General features: G+C 48.7%; 6 protein-coding genes across 6 annotated transcripts; 2 read left to right on the top strand and 4 right to left on the bottom strand.

Annotated features, from left to right (window-relative positions):
- Positions 1-430: 430 nt before the first annotated feature.
- On the top strand, positions 431-4,372 carry FIESC28_06616 (uncharacterized protein; the record flags this gene model as incomplete). The annotated part of the gene is made up of 11 exons (XM_031160759.1): positions 431-540; positions 594-667; positions 743-940; positions 994-1,001; positions 1,052-1,751; positions 1,801-1,903; positions 1,992-1,999; positions 2,466-2,491; positions 2,535-3,262; positions 3,332-3,914; positions 3,971-4,372. The coding sequence occupies 11 exons, from the start codon at positions 431-433 to the stop codon at positions 4,370-4,372; spliced, it is 2,940 nt and encodes a 979-aa protein (XP_031015137.1).
- Positions 4,373-5,422: 1,050 nt separating this feature from the next.
- Positions 5,423-6,619, top strand: FIESC28_06615 (uncharacterized protein; the record flags this gene model as incomplete). Its single annotated transcript, XM_031160758.1, has 2 exons — positions 5,423-5,605; positions 5,735-6,619. 2 exons carry the CDS (start codon positions 5,423-5,425, stop codon positions 6,617-6,619), a joined length of 1,068 nt encoding a protein of 355 aa, XP_031015136.1.
- Positions 6,620-7,166: 547 nt separating this feature from the next.
- FIESC28_06614 (uncharacterized protein) lies at positions 7,167-8,215 on the bottom strand (the record flags this gene model as incomplete). The annotated part of the gene is made up of 4 exons (XM_031160757.1): positions 7,167-7,406; positions 7,456-7,743; positions 7,795-7,990; positions 8,091-8,215. The coding sequence occupies 4 exons, from the start codon at positions 8,213-8,215 to the stop codon at positions 7,167-7,169; spliced, it is 849 nt and encodes a 282-aa protein (XP_031015135.1).
- Positions 8,216-8,756: 541 nt separating this feature from the next.
- FIESC28_06613 (uncharacterized protein) lies at positions 8,757-9,771 on the bottom strand (the record flags this gene model as incomplete). The annotated part of the gene is made up of 2 exons (XM_031160756.1): positions 8,757-9,342; positions 9,401-9,771. The coding sequence occupies 2 exons, from the start codon at positions 9,769-9,771 to the stop codon at positions 8,757-8,759; spliced, it is 957 nt and encodes a 318-aa protein (XP_031015134.1).
- Positions 9,772-10,496: 725 nt separating this feature from the next.
- FIESC28_06612 (uncharacterized protein) lies at positions 10,497-11,727 on the bottom strand (the record flags this gene model as incomplete). The annotated part of the gene is made up of 2 exons (XM_031160755.1): positions 10,497-11,034; positions 11,090-11,727. 2 exons carry the CDS (start codon positions 11,725-11,727, stop codon positions 10,497-10,499), a joined length of 1,176 nt encoding a protein of 391 aa, XP_031015133.1.
- Positions 11,728-13,383: 1,656 nt separating this feature from the next.
- On the bottom strand, positions 13,384-14,984 carry FIESC28_06611 (uncharacterized protein; the record flags this gene model as incomplete). The annotated part of the gene is made up of 4 exons (XM_031160754.1): positions 13,384-14,376; positions 14,428-14,553; positions 14,704-14,813; positions 14,906-14,984. 4 exons carry the CDS (start codon positions 14,982-14,984, stop codon positions 13,384-13,386), a joined length of 1,308 nt encoding a protein of 435 aa, XP_031015132.1.
- Between the last annotated feature and the right edge of the window lie 755 nt (positions 14,985-15,739).

The raw sequence follows: 15,739 nt of genomic DNA, 5'->3' as shown, positions 1-15,739 counted from the left end.
AGTGGTTCACCGGTATAAATCATGCACAGTTCAATACTCAATCCTGTTGGATCAAGATTATCAACCAGACATGTTGTCGGTCCGCGGCTCTTTCTTGCTATTCAAGAGGTGGAGCCACAGCCCGAGCCGCATCAGACGCGCCTCGAGGGCAGGAAGGGTACTTGGATGCACTCGTAATTTTCCCCGCGTGATAAGTTCCGCTGCTGATCACCGATGCTTAGCGCGAACAAAGCAACGTCCGCTCAACCTCAGTCCCCCAAGAATCCTGCAGTTGATGACTGTACATCCTGCGACAGTGACAGTTAAGAATATCACTTGCATTAATCCCTGTATTTTCTTTCTTTTTTATCTCTTTACCTATATCCGTACCTACTGATTTTCTCCTTATAAATCCCTTGGCTTGTTTCTCCTCGCGATTGCCTGCCCAATCATGACGTCTCTACATCCCGCTGTACGGGCTGTAATTGCAGTGGTCGCGGCGCCACTGGGTCTGTATTGCGTCTTCCTCGGGCTGGGCATGACGCCTTTCTTTCAGAGACAGTAAGGGTACTGCTATTCAACTTGCATTTCTTTAACTGACAGTTTATATACAGCTTTCTATACGCTCACAAAATCAATACGTTATTATGGAATAATGTGAATCAACCAGAACGATGGGGCTTCGCTCGTAAGTTGAATGCATCGCTCATACAGCAGCGATCAAGCTTATAATGATGACGACGACTTATCGACATTTCTCCAGGAAACCAAGTTACCCCCTTCTCGCTCAAGACTCCTGATGGAGAAAAGATATATGCTTGGCATATTCTTCCTCTGCCACTTTACCTTCAGAATGAAGCCAAAATCGAATCCCAGGAACCAGGGTTTTCAGCCGATTTCACCCAAACCGAGTCTTTTCGTCTACTAAAAGAAGACCCAGAATCTCGACTGGTCCTTTACTGTAAGTCCCTATCATGTATACTCTCGCCCACTCACCGCTCACATCCTTTTCAGTTCATGGTGTAAGTGGTTGTCTCAAAATGTCAGCAGCATCGACTGACGTCACACGTAGAACGCCGGTCATATCGCACAAGCGATTCGTCCACTCAGCTATCATTCGTTAACTGATACCTCCTCATACCATGTCGTTGCTATTGATTACCGAGGGTTTGGTCACTCCACGGGCTCACCTACTGAGACTGGGGTAATTCAAGATGCTGCAACACTTGTGGATTGGGCTACCAAGGTCGCAGGTGTCCCAGCCAGTCGCATCGTTCTCCTTGGACAGAGCTTGGGTACAGCCGTCGTCAGCGCAGTCGCCGAAAAGTACGCTCTCCAAGGCGTCGAATTCGCTGGAGTCACCATCGTCGCAGGCTTCAGCGATCTAGCCAATCTCTTGTTGGGTTACCGTATTGGAGGTGTTGTCCCCGTCCTCGCACCCTTCCAAATGTGGCCTACCCTTATACGCTTCATTCACCGATTCGTTGTCGACAAATGGCATTCGGATGAGCGTTTGGCTAATGTCGTGCGGCACACAAGAACAAGGCTCAGACTCAATCTAATCCATGCTAAGAATGACAAAGACATCCCATGGACCGAAGACAATAAGCTGTTCCGGGCCGCTGCACAGGAGATGGTGGGAATCATGGACGATGATGACTTTGCAGCTTGGAAAGAAGAACGCACCATTCGTAAGGGAAAGGATGCATTCGTGACCACATGGAAAGCCAAACCTGACATGATTATCCGACAGGAACTTTTCCCATATGGAGGTGTGTAAAATTAACTCGATTTGAGACAGACCAACTAATGAGTCGATAGGTCACAACGATATCATGGGCTATGCACCAGTTGCGCTTGCTATCATGCGAGCCTTTGATCTCCATGGGACGACTTATAACAATGATGAGCAGCCTATTTCTAAGTGAAAGTTGAATGAGTAGTATTGATAGAACCAGCACTGGCATTCATTATATTCCTCACCCAACTCCATGACTATTATGGTTGTTTAGGAGTTTGGGTGAGTACCTGCTCTCGACGTCTTATCCTGACTGGGAGTACCTTCATTCGAATCGCTTGATTCATTTGAGTTGGCTTGATTCCACGAAGTATGAAGGAAACCCAGTTTCGCATTAAGTCTCGGTTAGGTACCTCTAGACTACTAGATACTGTTTTGAGCAACTCCCGGGGGTTGATAGTTACTCACTCGTCATATATACTAGATACTATCATTGGCTTCATTGTCATCTAGCTCTGAGATGTACTCAAGTAGCTTGCATCTACATAAGAATCAAATAACCCATGAACCTATTACCCAAACCCAACTTGATTTCTCAGCTAAAATACTATTAATTTCTTCTTTGTTTGTTGAATCTTAGCTTTCAGCATATTCATCTACTGTTTGAAGGAGCCAAGAGCCACTTCTGGAATAGTGGATGCCAGGCACATGTTTCGCACATCTCCCACTAATAATAACCCCACCAAAGAGCTCTCGTTCAACCCCCCACCCCACGTAAGTACAGTTGTTGGCACCTACATCACCTGCTACACCAAAGGTCCATCTCGAACCAGCCATGTCCGAGGAGTCCAAACCAGTTGAGCCCGTCGTCGACGAGACGAACGCTGAGCTCAAGGGCAAGGCAATCGCACAAGCTGACGCCGAAGCCGACGACCACGCCGAATCCGGATCCGAGGAAGAGCACGAGGAGGAGCACGCTGCCGAGGGATCAAGCGACAAGAAGAAGAAAAAGAAGAAGAAGTCGAAGCGTTCCAAGGTCAAAGATGCTCTGACTGGTTCAAAGTCCGCCCCTACCGATGCCGATTTCCACAAGGCCCTCGATGGCCTCACTCCTCAACAGATCAAGGAGTTCCTCGCTCTCAACCCGGCCCTCGCCCAGGAGGTGTCCAAGGCCTCCAAGAGCGACAACCCCTCCGCCAACCAGGCCGCCGATATGCTCAAGAAGATGTCCCTCCAGGATATCATGACTGGTCTTGCTGCTGGTGGAAAGAACGCCAAGGATATGGGCTCATACAAGTTTTGGCAGACGCAGCCTGTGCCCAAGTTCGGAGAGGACAACAACTTGAAGGAGGGCCCCCTGCGCATTCAAAAGGTCGAGGAGGTCGACAAGGAGCCTTCGGCTTTGATTCCCGGTTTCGAATGGGTTACCATGGATTTGACAAAGGAGGAGGAGATCAAGGAGGTCTATGAGCTCCTCAACAAGCACTACGTTGAGGACGACGAGGCCATGTTCCGCTTCAACTACTCGCCAACTATCCTGCGATGGTAAGTTGTACTCACCAACGATCTATGAACAGACCACCATCGTAGAACAGCTCGTACTAACATTGGCAGGGCTATGATGCCTCCTGGTTGGAAGAAGGAATACCACGTTGGTGTGCGCGCTTCTCAGTCTGGCCTGCTGTGCGCCTTCATTTCCGCCATTCCTGTTCACCTTCGAGTTCGCGAAAACGTAGTCACTTGCTCTGAGGTCAACTTCCTGGCCATCCACAAGAAGCTCCGAGGCAAGCGTCTCACACCAGTGCTTATCAAGGAAATCACCCGCCGCAGTAACCTCGACGGTATCTGGCAAGGTCTCTACACTGCTGGCGTGGTCCTCCCCAAGCCTGTCAGCACCTGCAGATACTTCCATCGTGCGATCAACTGGCAGAAGCTCTACGAGTGCGGTTTCAGCCCTCTTCCTGCCAACAGCAAGCCTCAATATCAGGTTCGCAAGTATGCGCTGCCTGATGACACCACTATTAGAGGTTTACGCCCGCTGCAAGAAAAGGATATCGAGGCCGTTATGGATTTGTACCATCGCTACAACACGCGCTTCGATATGACACCAAAAATGACGCGTGAGGAAGCTCTGCATTGGTTCTTGCCCAAGACAGGGCCCAATGAGCAGCAGGCTGTATGGACCTACGTTGTTGAGGTAAGTTGAACTAGATTAACCACACATATATGCACCAACGCTAATGCACCATACAGGATGAGAACAACAAGATCACTGACTTCTTCTCTTTCTTCTGTATCGAGTCCACTGCTATCGGTAACTCCAAGCACAACGTTATCAAGGTGGCATACATGTTTTACTATGGTACAGAGGTGGCTCTACAGGATAAGTTCGACAAGGCTGCTCTGAAGAAGCGCCTCAACGAACTGGTGCATGATGCCCTCATCGTCTCCAAGCGCTACAAGTTTGATGTGTTTAACGCTTTGACGCTGATGGATAACGCACTCTTCCTGGAGCAGCAGAAGTTTGGCGCTGGTGATGGTCAGCTCCACTACTACCTGTTCAACTACCGCGTCAACCCCATCGCCGGTGGTGTTGATCGCAAGAACCAACTCGATGAGGAAAACCTGAGTGGTATCGGACTGGTGATGCCCTGAGGTGGAGGATGAGAGACTGCGCGTAGAATGGTGGAGGATTCCGTTGGAACTGGGATAGAGGGATCGCCATTTATAAGAAAAGAGAAATGGACAAGTGAGAAATGATGAGATGAAAAATAACTTCAGATTTAGCGGGCATGATCAATCACAAATTGGTTTCTGCGACTCTTCTCCAACCTGTGTATGCACTTGTCTCAGCTCTTGTATCAGCAAAGCACTGGTTAATGATGAATGCGCCGCACATGAAGTGAACATTTTAAACTCCTCGGCTAATGGATACCTTACTATATATATCTCTCGAGGCTTGAGAGTTTTCCAAATCATTCTCGCCATGATCACTACCGTGAACAGCCTGGAATGTAAAGAGCGGCTTTGCAGCAGCCTTAGCCCATACCATCCATGTTCGGATCTCTCTACATATCTCTCTTGGCACGTGGCGTTAGTTGTTACTAGTTAGTCTACCTAGTCTAGTGCCGAGGTCAGGAACAACGTCACAATAGCCAAAGGGACGAGCTGTGATTCATAGGTAGCTGGAGATCTCGGGCTATTTTCTTCTCTTTCCCCTCCTCTCCACTTTGCTTTGGACCCCTGGTCCAACTGCTCCTGAAAAGTGATTAATTGCTTTTTACATTAGATATATCACAATACATACTGCAAAACTCATCACCTCTTTTCTTCTTCCCTCATCTTCTTCAACTCCTCGCGTAGGCTAGTCTACCTTAGTTTGGTGACATTCTTAGATTTGGTTACGATACCCGCAACCTACAGATACTACCTACTAGATCGAACAGCGTCGTTGCTCTTCTTGCGACAAGACAGCTCAGCTCAGACCTTCCTGTGAGCTACACAACCGTGTTTGCGCAGAAGGAACCAGTGATATAAAAGCAAACAACTTCAAGTATCTATTATGGCGTCTGACATGTGAGTCCTCCATCATCATCACCTTCATCCTAATCGTCTTCTTTTCTACTTCATTGTTATCTTCTTTACCTGCATTCTTTTCTTATCTCACTTGTTCTCATGTGTGGTTTCAAAGGTCACTTACACGCAATGCGTCGTCCCAGAACTCGCTCGCTTCCCTCCATTGAGGAGACCCTCAACCATCCAGCCTACCCAACTACTCTATGGGCGCTGGAGCCTCACTCTCAAGGTAAACTATCTGTTGCCGAAGGTCGCGGTGGTCCAGTTGGCATTGCATGGGAAATTCACGGCGAAGGACCCGTCAAGCTTGTGGTACGTTTCTTCCGTCAAATCTCCTCAATCTCTCCGTCTATGTATTACGCTTTTACCGCTTTTGCCTTGTTACATTCGTCCTCAACGACTTCGAGTAAACGGTAATGAGTCCGCTAACGACACAAGTAGCTTGTTATGGGCCTAGCAAGCGTCAAGACTTCGTGGCAGCGTCAAACAAAGTATTTCGGCCATGATCGTGGCGACAAGTACTCGGTTCTAATCATTGATAACCGGGGAATGGGCGCTAGCGACAAGCCGTTTGGTGTCTACTCTACCAGCGGCATGGCCCTCGATATCATTGAGGTTATCGATCATGTTGGTTGGACAGCTGAACGTGACATCAACCTCGTAGGTATCTCCATGGGTGGCATGATCTGCCAAGAGATCGCTATTCGCATCCCTGAACGTCTGCAATCTCTTACCCTCATCTGTACCTCAGCCCGTGTCCAGAATACATCGGGCTTCTTGGCTACAGTGACAGAGCGCATGGGCTGGCTTGTTCCTAAGACCATGGAGCGCACTATCGTCGACACATCGCTCAAGCTCTTCACACCAGAGTGGCTCGTCGCACCAGATGATGACGAGCTACCCGAGCCCGGCGTCACCCCAAGATGTGGTCCACCACCAACAGAGGCTGGTCCAACATACCGTCTATTCGAATCCAACTTCCAGCGTTTCCAAGCTCAGGAACTTACCAAGAAACGTAACCCTGAAGTATTCAGCTCCACTATGCTCATGTGTCAACTCGCAGCAGCGGCCTTACATAACAAGTCAGACGACCAACTGCGTCAGATAGCAGATGCTGTTGGTTCTGAGCGTCTTCTCATTATGCATGGGAAGCGCGACAATATGATCACGTTCCCCAACGGCGAGAGACTTATCAAGGTTATGAAGCCAGCTACTGTACACATCGTGGAGGATATGGGACATGCTCCTATCCTAGAGCGGTCACAATGGTTCAACAGTGTCTTGGAGGAACAGCTGAGTATGTGGGAAAAGCCGAAGGAAGAATGAGAGTGGGCAGCATTTTGAAGATGTGAGTGATCTTGCAGGGTGATTGGTCTGTGTGAATGAGAACAGGTGAGAATGTGTAGGAATTATAATGGTTATAAACGAAGGGGTTTCACATGTCTTTAATCCGAGAATACCTAAGTTAGCAAGTAGATGCATTCATGATACGAATTCGCTTATTGGAGCCTATCAATCATTCAGAGCCATTATATTTGACTCTATGTTTTTGCTTCTATGCTACTGTACATCTCTTTTAAGCTGTCGGATCCAACTCATCCTCTCAGATAAGCTACCCCTTGAAACCCCTAGTCGTTAATTTTTTATGTTACAGTAGTTCCTGGTTTTGCCAAAACCATGCGTGTCTCCAGAGCTCATGTTGAGAGAGATAATTCTGTATGTGTAGGCATCTTCCACTCATCGTCAACTCACGAAGAGTCGACAGCCAAAGGCATAAGAAATAAAAATGTATTAGTCTTCTTATGGTAGGTTAGGCCAGCAAAGGCTGTTTTATTTTTGTGCCCTAAGCCTTAACCATATCTTGTCGACCGGCTCATCTCTTGCCGGCGAGACGGCGGTCCTGTACCTCGCTCAGAGCCTTAACACCGCTCAAGAAGCACACAACACCAAGGCCGGCAAAAACGGGCAGTGCCTCGAAAAGAGTCCACTTCAGGTAGTAGAGAAGAAGAGATCCCTCAAGAGCGAGAATAGAGCCACCGAAGAGAGCATGGGAGACGGGTGCCTTTCGGAAAGCCTCGGGCAGATGGTCCAGGTTGGCGCCGTTCACACGCCACTATACAAATATTAGTCTGATTTCTTGTTATAAAGGCAGATACACATACAGCGACGATAAGAACAGGGAAAAAGACCGCAATGCTGAGCATGGCCAGAATTGAGAGGATCTTAGGAGGGCTCGAGTCGCCGACCCTGAAGATGTGGTGAATCTCGGCTCGAGGTCCGTATCGTAGAGGACGCTCGAATGAAGGACGAGGAGCGTTGGGCACGTGGTAAATCTCGAGGTCGAAGATGGGAGAGATGAGAGGGCTGGAGGAGCCGAAGGAGCCCAGTACGAGGTTGGCCTTGAGAGGTTCGTCTGAAAGGATGAACACAGTAGGGAGATCCTTGTGTGACTGGGAACTTGATTAGCTGGGTCGTTTATGGAGGATTCTGCGATCGCGTACAATAGTGACACTGCCCTTTCCAGAAGACTTGATGTCCAAAGGCAGGGAGACCTCGAGGCCGGTCGACTCGGTAATGGTAACAAAGGCCTGGTGAGGACGCTTCGCCTCGTCACCTTGGGTCGTGGTCAATGAGAGTTTGATAGAATCTTTGTCTCCAAGAATAAGAGTCTTATCCACGGGCTTCTGGCTGCTGAACCTATACAGTTAAGAGGTATCAGCACGCATTCTTCTGCAATCGCTTCCGCATGATGCAACACCATCATGGCAACTCTGGAGGAACGGGACAGCTAGCTTACTTGGCAGTAGCGCCGTGTCCTATTTTGGAGGCGACAGTAACAGAGCCATCTTTGAAGCTCCAAGAGGAGGCAGCGCTAGCTACACTCGTCAGGAAAACAAGGGACGATGCGATCGAGAAGCGCATGATATCGACGTTATCGCAGGTCGATTGGGTTCGAGAGTTGAGGCCAAGTGGATGGGACAGGACAGCTTGAGAATGGACCTCGCTCGAAACAGTAGCGCAGCTTAAGGTGCGTTACGTGGTGGAAGTGGAATCATTTGATTGGTCAAAGCTATATGTAGAGTGGGGATGGTAATCGAGCTCCTGCTTTAGGGTAAGTCCGAGAGATTGGATGGAGAAGGAACAACTGTGAATTTATCGACTTGAGCTTTCCTTCTACAGATGTAAGTCTTACAGCTTGTCAATTCGCTTTTATTTGTAATTCATTCGTGTTGTCTCCCTACTCACTCAGTAGTAACTACCTACCTAGAGAACAGAGAAAAATTGACACAAGCACGGTAGCGACAAAACGAATTGGGGTCCTCGATATTTCAAGACCTTCCAGTTGATCATCAGCCGTATTACAGACACAGCTCTACGGTTTATGAATACGAGCAAATAAACGTAGTATCTATTTCTGCTATTAAAACTAGACCTAAAACAAATAACCAGTGGTATACGCATCCTACTCGCTTTTAATCTCAGTCTCAAAACCCTTGATGGCTTCTCTCTCCTCTGTCGTCAACTCGATCCCGAAATACTCCTTCAATGCCTCCACCCTCTCATCTTCGCTCTTCAACTCTTTAAGCACTATCGTCTTGCCTCCAGGGTTCTCCTTGACTACTTCATTAATCAACATGCGCTTTCCATAAATCTCTTCGCCCGTCGGTGACGTCTTGCTTTCCCTCAACATGAACTTGACAACCAGAACGGTGTGTGTTTGGAAACTTCGAGGGCTCGTGCCTGTGTAGCAGTTGGAGATCTCGAAATCGGCAGGAAGCCACTCGACAGAGTGACTGAAAGCGTAGAAGCTGGTCCAGGACTGATCGGGTGAGTTGCGACATTGGTAGATCCAGAGGCGGCGACCGGCTGTGAGCTCTGTTTGACCGGGAATGAAGTCCTTGATGAGACGAGCGTCTTGGGTGCCCATATTGCGCCACTCGGCGCCCTCAACCAGAGGCATGGGCTTTGTAGGGCCATCGCCGCCAAAAGAGGCATCGATCACCCAGCGGGAGTTGTCAGGTAGTGTCACGATGTTGACAATGTGAACCCTGTTTGCGGGTTAGAAACCAGGATTTGGAAGAAAGCAATTACACAGCTTCAACTTACCACCCCGGATATCCGCCATGAGGAACACCATCTTTTCGAAGACGGACTCGTACACCAACAGGATACACCTGAAAACCAAGAGCTCGGAGCATGTAGCAGAAGAACAGATTGCTCTCCATACAATAACCTCCTCTTCCGCGCCCATCGAGCACAAGCTTCTGATACAGAGCCTGAGGCTCAAGAGTGATGTCGCGATGCGACGAGTAATGCAACGTCATGTTATCATAGGGAACCGTTGCAATCATATGCTGATGCAGGACTGTGAGAAAGGCATGATCGAGAATAGGCTCGTTGCCGACGTAGAATTCTTGTGGTATTTGTATATGCTTGAGAAACTTGGCGACTTGGGCTTCAGAGTATATGGCCGACATGATGAAGGTATAGTGGGAATATTGACTTGATGTCTCAGTTCAAAGAGATCAAGACTTCAAAGAACGAAGTTGGGAGAAGCCATCATTTAAATAGAGAAACCAACTACCTAGCCAGGTAAACTTACCAATGAGTCAAGACGGCTCAAAACAAGGCGACGTCGAATTGAATTACAAACATAATAACTACCTTACTCGTATGTCGCGCAAAAGCCGTCGTGGAAGTTGGCCGTAACGTATCACGAACCTCGTTATCTCTCCAGACTCCATAAAAACGGTCCGGGGCTCAAGCACGGAGACGAACGAATCATTCAAAAGCCAAAATCTACATACGCCCTCTTTAGACAGACGTTGCCAGGGTTCACAATAGAAACGGCCAATCAGGGCAATTTTGGCGTCTACTTCGGATGTTCAATGTTAGTCTAATCGGTAAGAAATGCCTCTGCGTCCTCGGTCCGTCTTGTACGGTACCCACGAGGGTTATGAGCGTTTTCTCAGGGTCCTTTTGACGTTGGAGGATCAAGTAAGTGATATCAAATGTGACTCAGTCAAAAGAGTAAATTCGCATGTCTTTGTAGATCAAAGATGCCCTGACTCCGGTATTTCTAACAAGAACCATTCATTCATTACATGACTCTTCCCATCACATCGCGCCTTTAACGCCAAGCCAAGCCCCAAGAAACCCACCGACATTTCTCTCACTGGTGTGAGATGTACTTCAATGCCTCCTAAAGTTCCGTTCTCTTGCTTGATGTCGTTGTGACTGCTGCACCATTCCTCTTCGCTTTAGTCCCTGCCAATTTGGGCATAAAGTCTTGAATGCCCATCCAATCCACCACAAACGCAGTCGTGATCCTCGCCCAGTCTCGTACAGTTGGCAGATCAAGGTGCTCACCGTCATCCGTCATCTCATGCCAGACATCAGGGAATGGTGTTGGGATAAGATGCAGGATGTCTACACCGCGCTGCATAAAGGGTCGGTGGTCGTCGTCGATGAAGCTGCGTGTGAAACGATTGGCGGACTTGTCGCTCTCTGGCATGAAATTGACCTTGGGCTTAGTCTCGAGAACGCCGAGTTGTCGCATTCGCTCCTCTAGGCTAGCCATAGCCTTATACGCCCAATGCGTGGTGAGGAAGTACGAAGGAATGTTGGGGTTTGGAGAACCAAGAAGGTCGAGCAGAACAAACAGACTGATGGAGTCGAGAGGTGTCCTATACGTTGCTAGAGAGCCGTGGAACTGAGACTCCCACTCCGCAGCGAGTGATCTTGAAACAATGTTAGATAATTCATCCACTTTCCGTATTGCATTCCATGTCTTACCTTGCCCCGTAAAGTGAGTCTTCATCAGTCCAGTGCTTGAATGCCTCTTCGCCGTCTAGAAAAATGATTTGGATTCCCTGTGTCTCCTCGAGGCTATCGTCTGTATCGCCATCCTTCTGCATCTTGTTCCACTTGGCCTTCAGAGGTTCCTCAATACTTCTCGCGACATGCATCAGCATGGCACATGGTGCAGCGCTATCGATTGCGCCGATGAATCCCTCCGGCTCGTACTTGCTATCGTAGTGCGCGACCAGTGTAAGTCGACTGACATCCCCCTTCTGCGCCCATGGGGGGTCTCGTCGAAAGATGAGGTTGGAGAAGGGAACCTGCTTGTTTCCAGTCACAGGAGTCTTGGAGGTCGAATTCTGCCACTCGAGTGTCCATTCAGGAAGGTTCTCTTTGAAGAAGTCGACAAAGTGCTTTTGAGTGCGCACCTGCCCTTCGGTGCCGGGGACACGAGGGATCAGAATAGGAGCAAGCAGCTTGCCATTCTTGATATCGAAATCGTCGCCGGGCGAAGGAATGCTCTGGAGGACATCGTCGGAAAGCGTCATGGACTCGGCGACCGTCGATACGAGGAGACAGGCGAGAAGGAGTAGCTTTGCAAAGAGTGGCAGCGAGGATGGCACTCGAGGCATTGTCGAGGATGCAGCCATAGGAAGGACGGACACCAATAAATACTACTTTAAACCAACAAGGAGCGGGTTTTGGGTCGGTTTATCGTGGGGCGCAAAACTAGCTCATTCCGTCCCAAGGATTGTAATTCGACGTCGAACAAGCTGGCGGCAAGGCGAAGTAGCGAATGTAAATGTCGTGGACAAAGGAATTGGAACAAACAAATCGCTTCGTGCTAGGAGTTGTGAAGCTCTCCAATCCAGACCATGCAAGGGATGAGTATAAGGACAGGTACGACAAGACCGGCTGAAGTGGGGGAGATGACAGCGCTGTTGTACTCTAAACCAAACCTACTGCTGCAGCCAAAAATGTGTACCTCGAGCTAATATGCATGGAGCGAACCACATGGAACCCCAGATGTAGCAGGTCAAAGCGTACTATTATTCTATATCTCAATGGTCTGCACTTCTGATCGGTTAGTTAGAACAATGGGATATCCGTTAAGCCACTGTAATAGAAGATCAAATAGCGAGACACAACAATGGAATTCTGTGTCCATCCTTGTGGCCGAGACCGCCTCTTGATGCTAACTTGAATGGCGGGGAAGACATAAGACCCTTGGTCACATCAGTCACTCTAATAAATCACCAGCAGGGGGTCGAAAAACGTTCCGGTGATTGAATACTAGAGCCTAATTGGTCCATGATAATAATTGCACGGCTAAATGCCGAATAACCTCACCGATATTGGATGTTCGGACTGTTGCTTCCATTATAGAATCAGCCATGCTCGGTTTGGGACACACACTGTCAAAGTTTCCTTATATTAGGTAGTTGGTGTATAAGGAAACAGGAAAGGCCGGAGGAGACGGAAGAATGTTGCGCTTCTATTTTTACACTGGATCTAGGCGAGTTGATGGTGTTAAGCTTTAACCAGTGTTTATGGATTTGCTTGCCCAGGTGATCAACCAAGTTCAGTGAGTCTTTGATGGCAATCTCCCGATTGACAATTTGAGAACCCCACTGGCTCTATCTGGTACGTAACATGGGTTATCGAAAGACGTTGTTGTAGGACACCAATCAGAGTCTCAACAATATCCAATCCAACATGATATCCTCTCCCAATGAGATCAGTTCGTGATCGCAGCAACTCCCAACACATGAGCTAGCGCAGGCTACGTCATCCCGCTCACACCATCTTTCAAGAACGGCATATGTATAGCGAACTAACATGATAACGTATCACAAGCCGGCAGCAGGAAAGAAAAGCGCAGATATAAAATACAAGTGATTATAATACTGTCATATTGAATTTCGACTCGCGTGCTATGCGCCAAAGCCGGGCCTTATCCGAAAGGCCATGATTCCCCTGTCATCTACACATACTCCTCGTTGAGATCTATTAAAAGTTATACTCCAAAGGTTCTTGACTGGACATTAGATCTTTATCCTGGCGTCAAAAGAATGCGGTAACCCGCTAAGTAAACACCAAACGCCCATCATCATGCTTTGCTCTTTAGCCTGTATTGCAACACCGATAATTTTTCCATGTTCTCTCAAATGCTGCGCCGTCGTAGGCGAATACCGATTAGGTGGTAGTGTTTTCATCGCTTCGATCTATCGGGCATCGTATTTTGCTTTCAACCAAGTTCTGAAAGAGCCAGAGCGGCTATTTCCGGCTTAATGCAGCTTGTTGGCAGCCTGAGCCGCCTTGTTGGCGATCTGCTTCTCCTTGGGAATGGTGAGGGCGTTGATGCCGAGGTAGTTGCAAATGCTGGTAACAACGAGCCAGGCCCAGCGGAAGTAGATGACCATAGAAAAGAGCAGATAAGCCCAAAGGTAGAAAAGTTCGAACTGAGCGCTGATTTGAGGGAATCCGAGACGAGGCAAGTTTCCGAGGATAGCACCACCAATGAGGGGGTACAGCATGGCGGTCCACCAGGGGAAAGGTTGGCGGGTCAGGTGGGCGAGAATGATCTTGGTTGTCAAACGGCCGAAGACAAATGACATAATGAAGCAGAAGAGCATGAGGTGGTTCTCAGATCGAATGGTGCTGTAAGGGGAGAAGATCCAAGCAGCGATCGAGACGGTGTAAACGCCCATGGGAATCCACTCGAGGAAGACAGGGAGGATAGGCTCTCCTCGGGATCTGCGGGCCTTGGCAACGTTCAGAACACAGAAGGGGATCTGTGTGAAGACAAGAGAACCAATGATCAAGCCAACCCAAACGTCCTTGAAACTGGTCTCACCAAGGAGCTCAGCGAGACCAGGAAGGCGGTCCTTGACGCCATTAGCCAGAGGAATAGCCCAGACACCAGGTCCCCAAATTCCAGAGATAATCATGATTGCGCAGGCAATAAGAATACCCTCGGTAGGTCCGTTGATATATCCGAGGAAGAGCGTGTGCGTGTGGTAGGTCTCCCAGGTCGAGAAGAACATAGGCAGACAAGGGCAGAGAGCCGTGACAATACCAGCCGTAGAGGTTCCCAGGCCCATGGAAGCGGTTCCGAGCAGACTGCCGAGCGTGCAGTTCAGAGAGTCAATACCGTGGTCGAAGAGTTCGCCGAGGCCGCTGGAGGTTCCGGTTCGTCGAGCTTGCTTTCCGTCGAGGTTATCCATTGTTTGGTACATGAAGAGACCGAACGCGAAACTGAAGTATAGCCATGATGGAGCCTACGCCAACATTAGTGCCTGGTTTCAGACAAGTCAGTGGTTCAAACATACCGGTCCAACCAGATCAGGCATCCAGATTGCACAGAAAGCAACGTTTGTGAGAATGAAGCAGAAACCCAAAAGGGTGACCATGTTGGGTGCGATCCATAGTGGCAGGAGGTTGACAGAGGCGTTCCACTATGACAAAATGCGGGTTAGCTATTGTGAGCTTTAAAAACTTGGCAGGATATGGACGAATTGCTCTCGCTATGCCAATCTGGCGACTGAAGCTCCAAGGAAAACGATAGGAATGCGGATAGACTAGTTCGAGGTTGGGGAAGCACATACGAAGGGACCGAGAACGTATTTCGAGACTGGCGACATGTCAACACTTGAATACTTGTATGACTTGAAGTGCACAAGTGCGTCATCAGAGATGCACTCGGCAACATTTTTTTCTATTGAACATGACAATTAGCTTCCAGCGCACTTCCACAAGCTCAAGCAATCCAAATAGTTCGAATGCTTCTCATGAGATTTCTCAACTTACTCGTATTGGGAGCCATATCGGTACCATCTGGGTCGGTGGCCGTTGGGTTGTAAAGCGGGAGAGTCTCGCTTGTAGACATGGTGAAAAGAGAGGGGCCGGAGGAGGAGGGGCAAAATGGGGGTCTCTTTTAAACAGAAGGAGGGAAAACGCGTCGGCGATAAACCCCCAAAGATTGAACCTGCAGCAGCGTGCACGCGCGAGAATATTTCTTGCAGTGACAGGGTACAGTACTGGACAAGAGCTAGAAGATCCTCGGTTCTTCCCTAGAGATAAGTACAGTAACCCTGACAGAGACGAGCAGCGTGGCACGTGGGCTGTAAATAGGTTGACAATAGGCGGGCGATTCTTATCGACAATGACAGATGAGTTTCAAGCCAAGGAATATGTGACAGAGCTGATTTGCGCAAACGATCGGGAGGGCTGAGACAGGGTAAAACAGTCCCAGAACAGCGGTGAAGTGCGCGACAATGGATTATTATAATACAGAGTATGTGTCGATGGACAATTGTCGCCAAAGGGCTTTGTTGTTTTTAAGAAAAGAGAGGGCTGAAGAAGGTTTAAAGGGGGCAGGTTCTGCTCACTCAAGACGTGGACTCGAAATTGGAACTTGGACTTTCGCACTGGTAACCTCGAGGTATCGTCCAGTCCACTCGTACCAGTCAAGCCCCCTGGGTCGTAAAAGCCCCTGCGTAAAGGAGCGATCAGATCCACTGGACGACTCCGCCTACAGGGGAAATAGACGTCTAAAATTGGGCAATTAGCGGCTCATTTACGTATTAGAACTCGACCGGTCCAAAAAATTCAGTCTGACAGCTAACGAGATAGTTTCTGTCG

This window comes from Fusarium coffeatum (assembly GCF_003316985.1).
Source record: "Fusarium coffeatum strain FIESC_28 chromosome Unknown BRIP53273_contig_142, whole genome shotgun sequence".
Lineage (NCBI taxonomy): Eukaryota > Fungi > Ascomycota > Sordariomycetes > Hypocreales > Nectriaceae > Fusarium > Fusarium coffeatum.
This window is presented reverse-complemented; position numbering and strand designations above follow the sequence as displayed.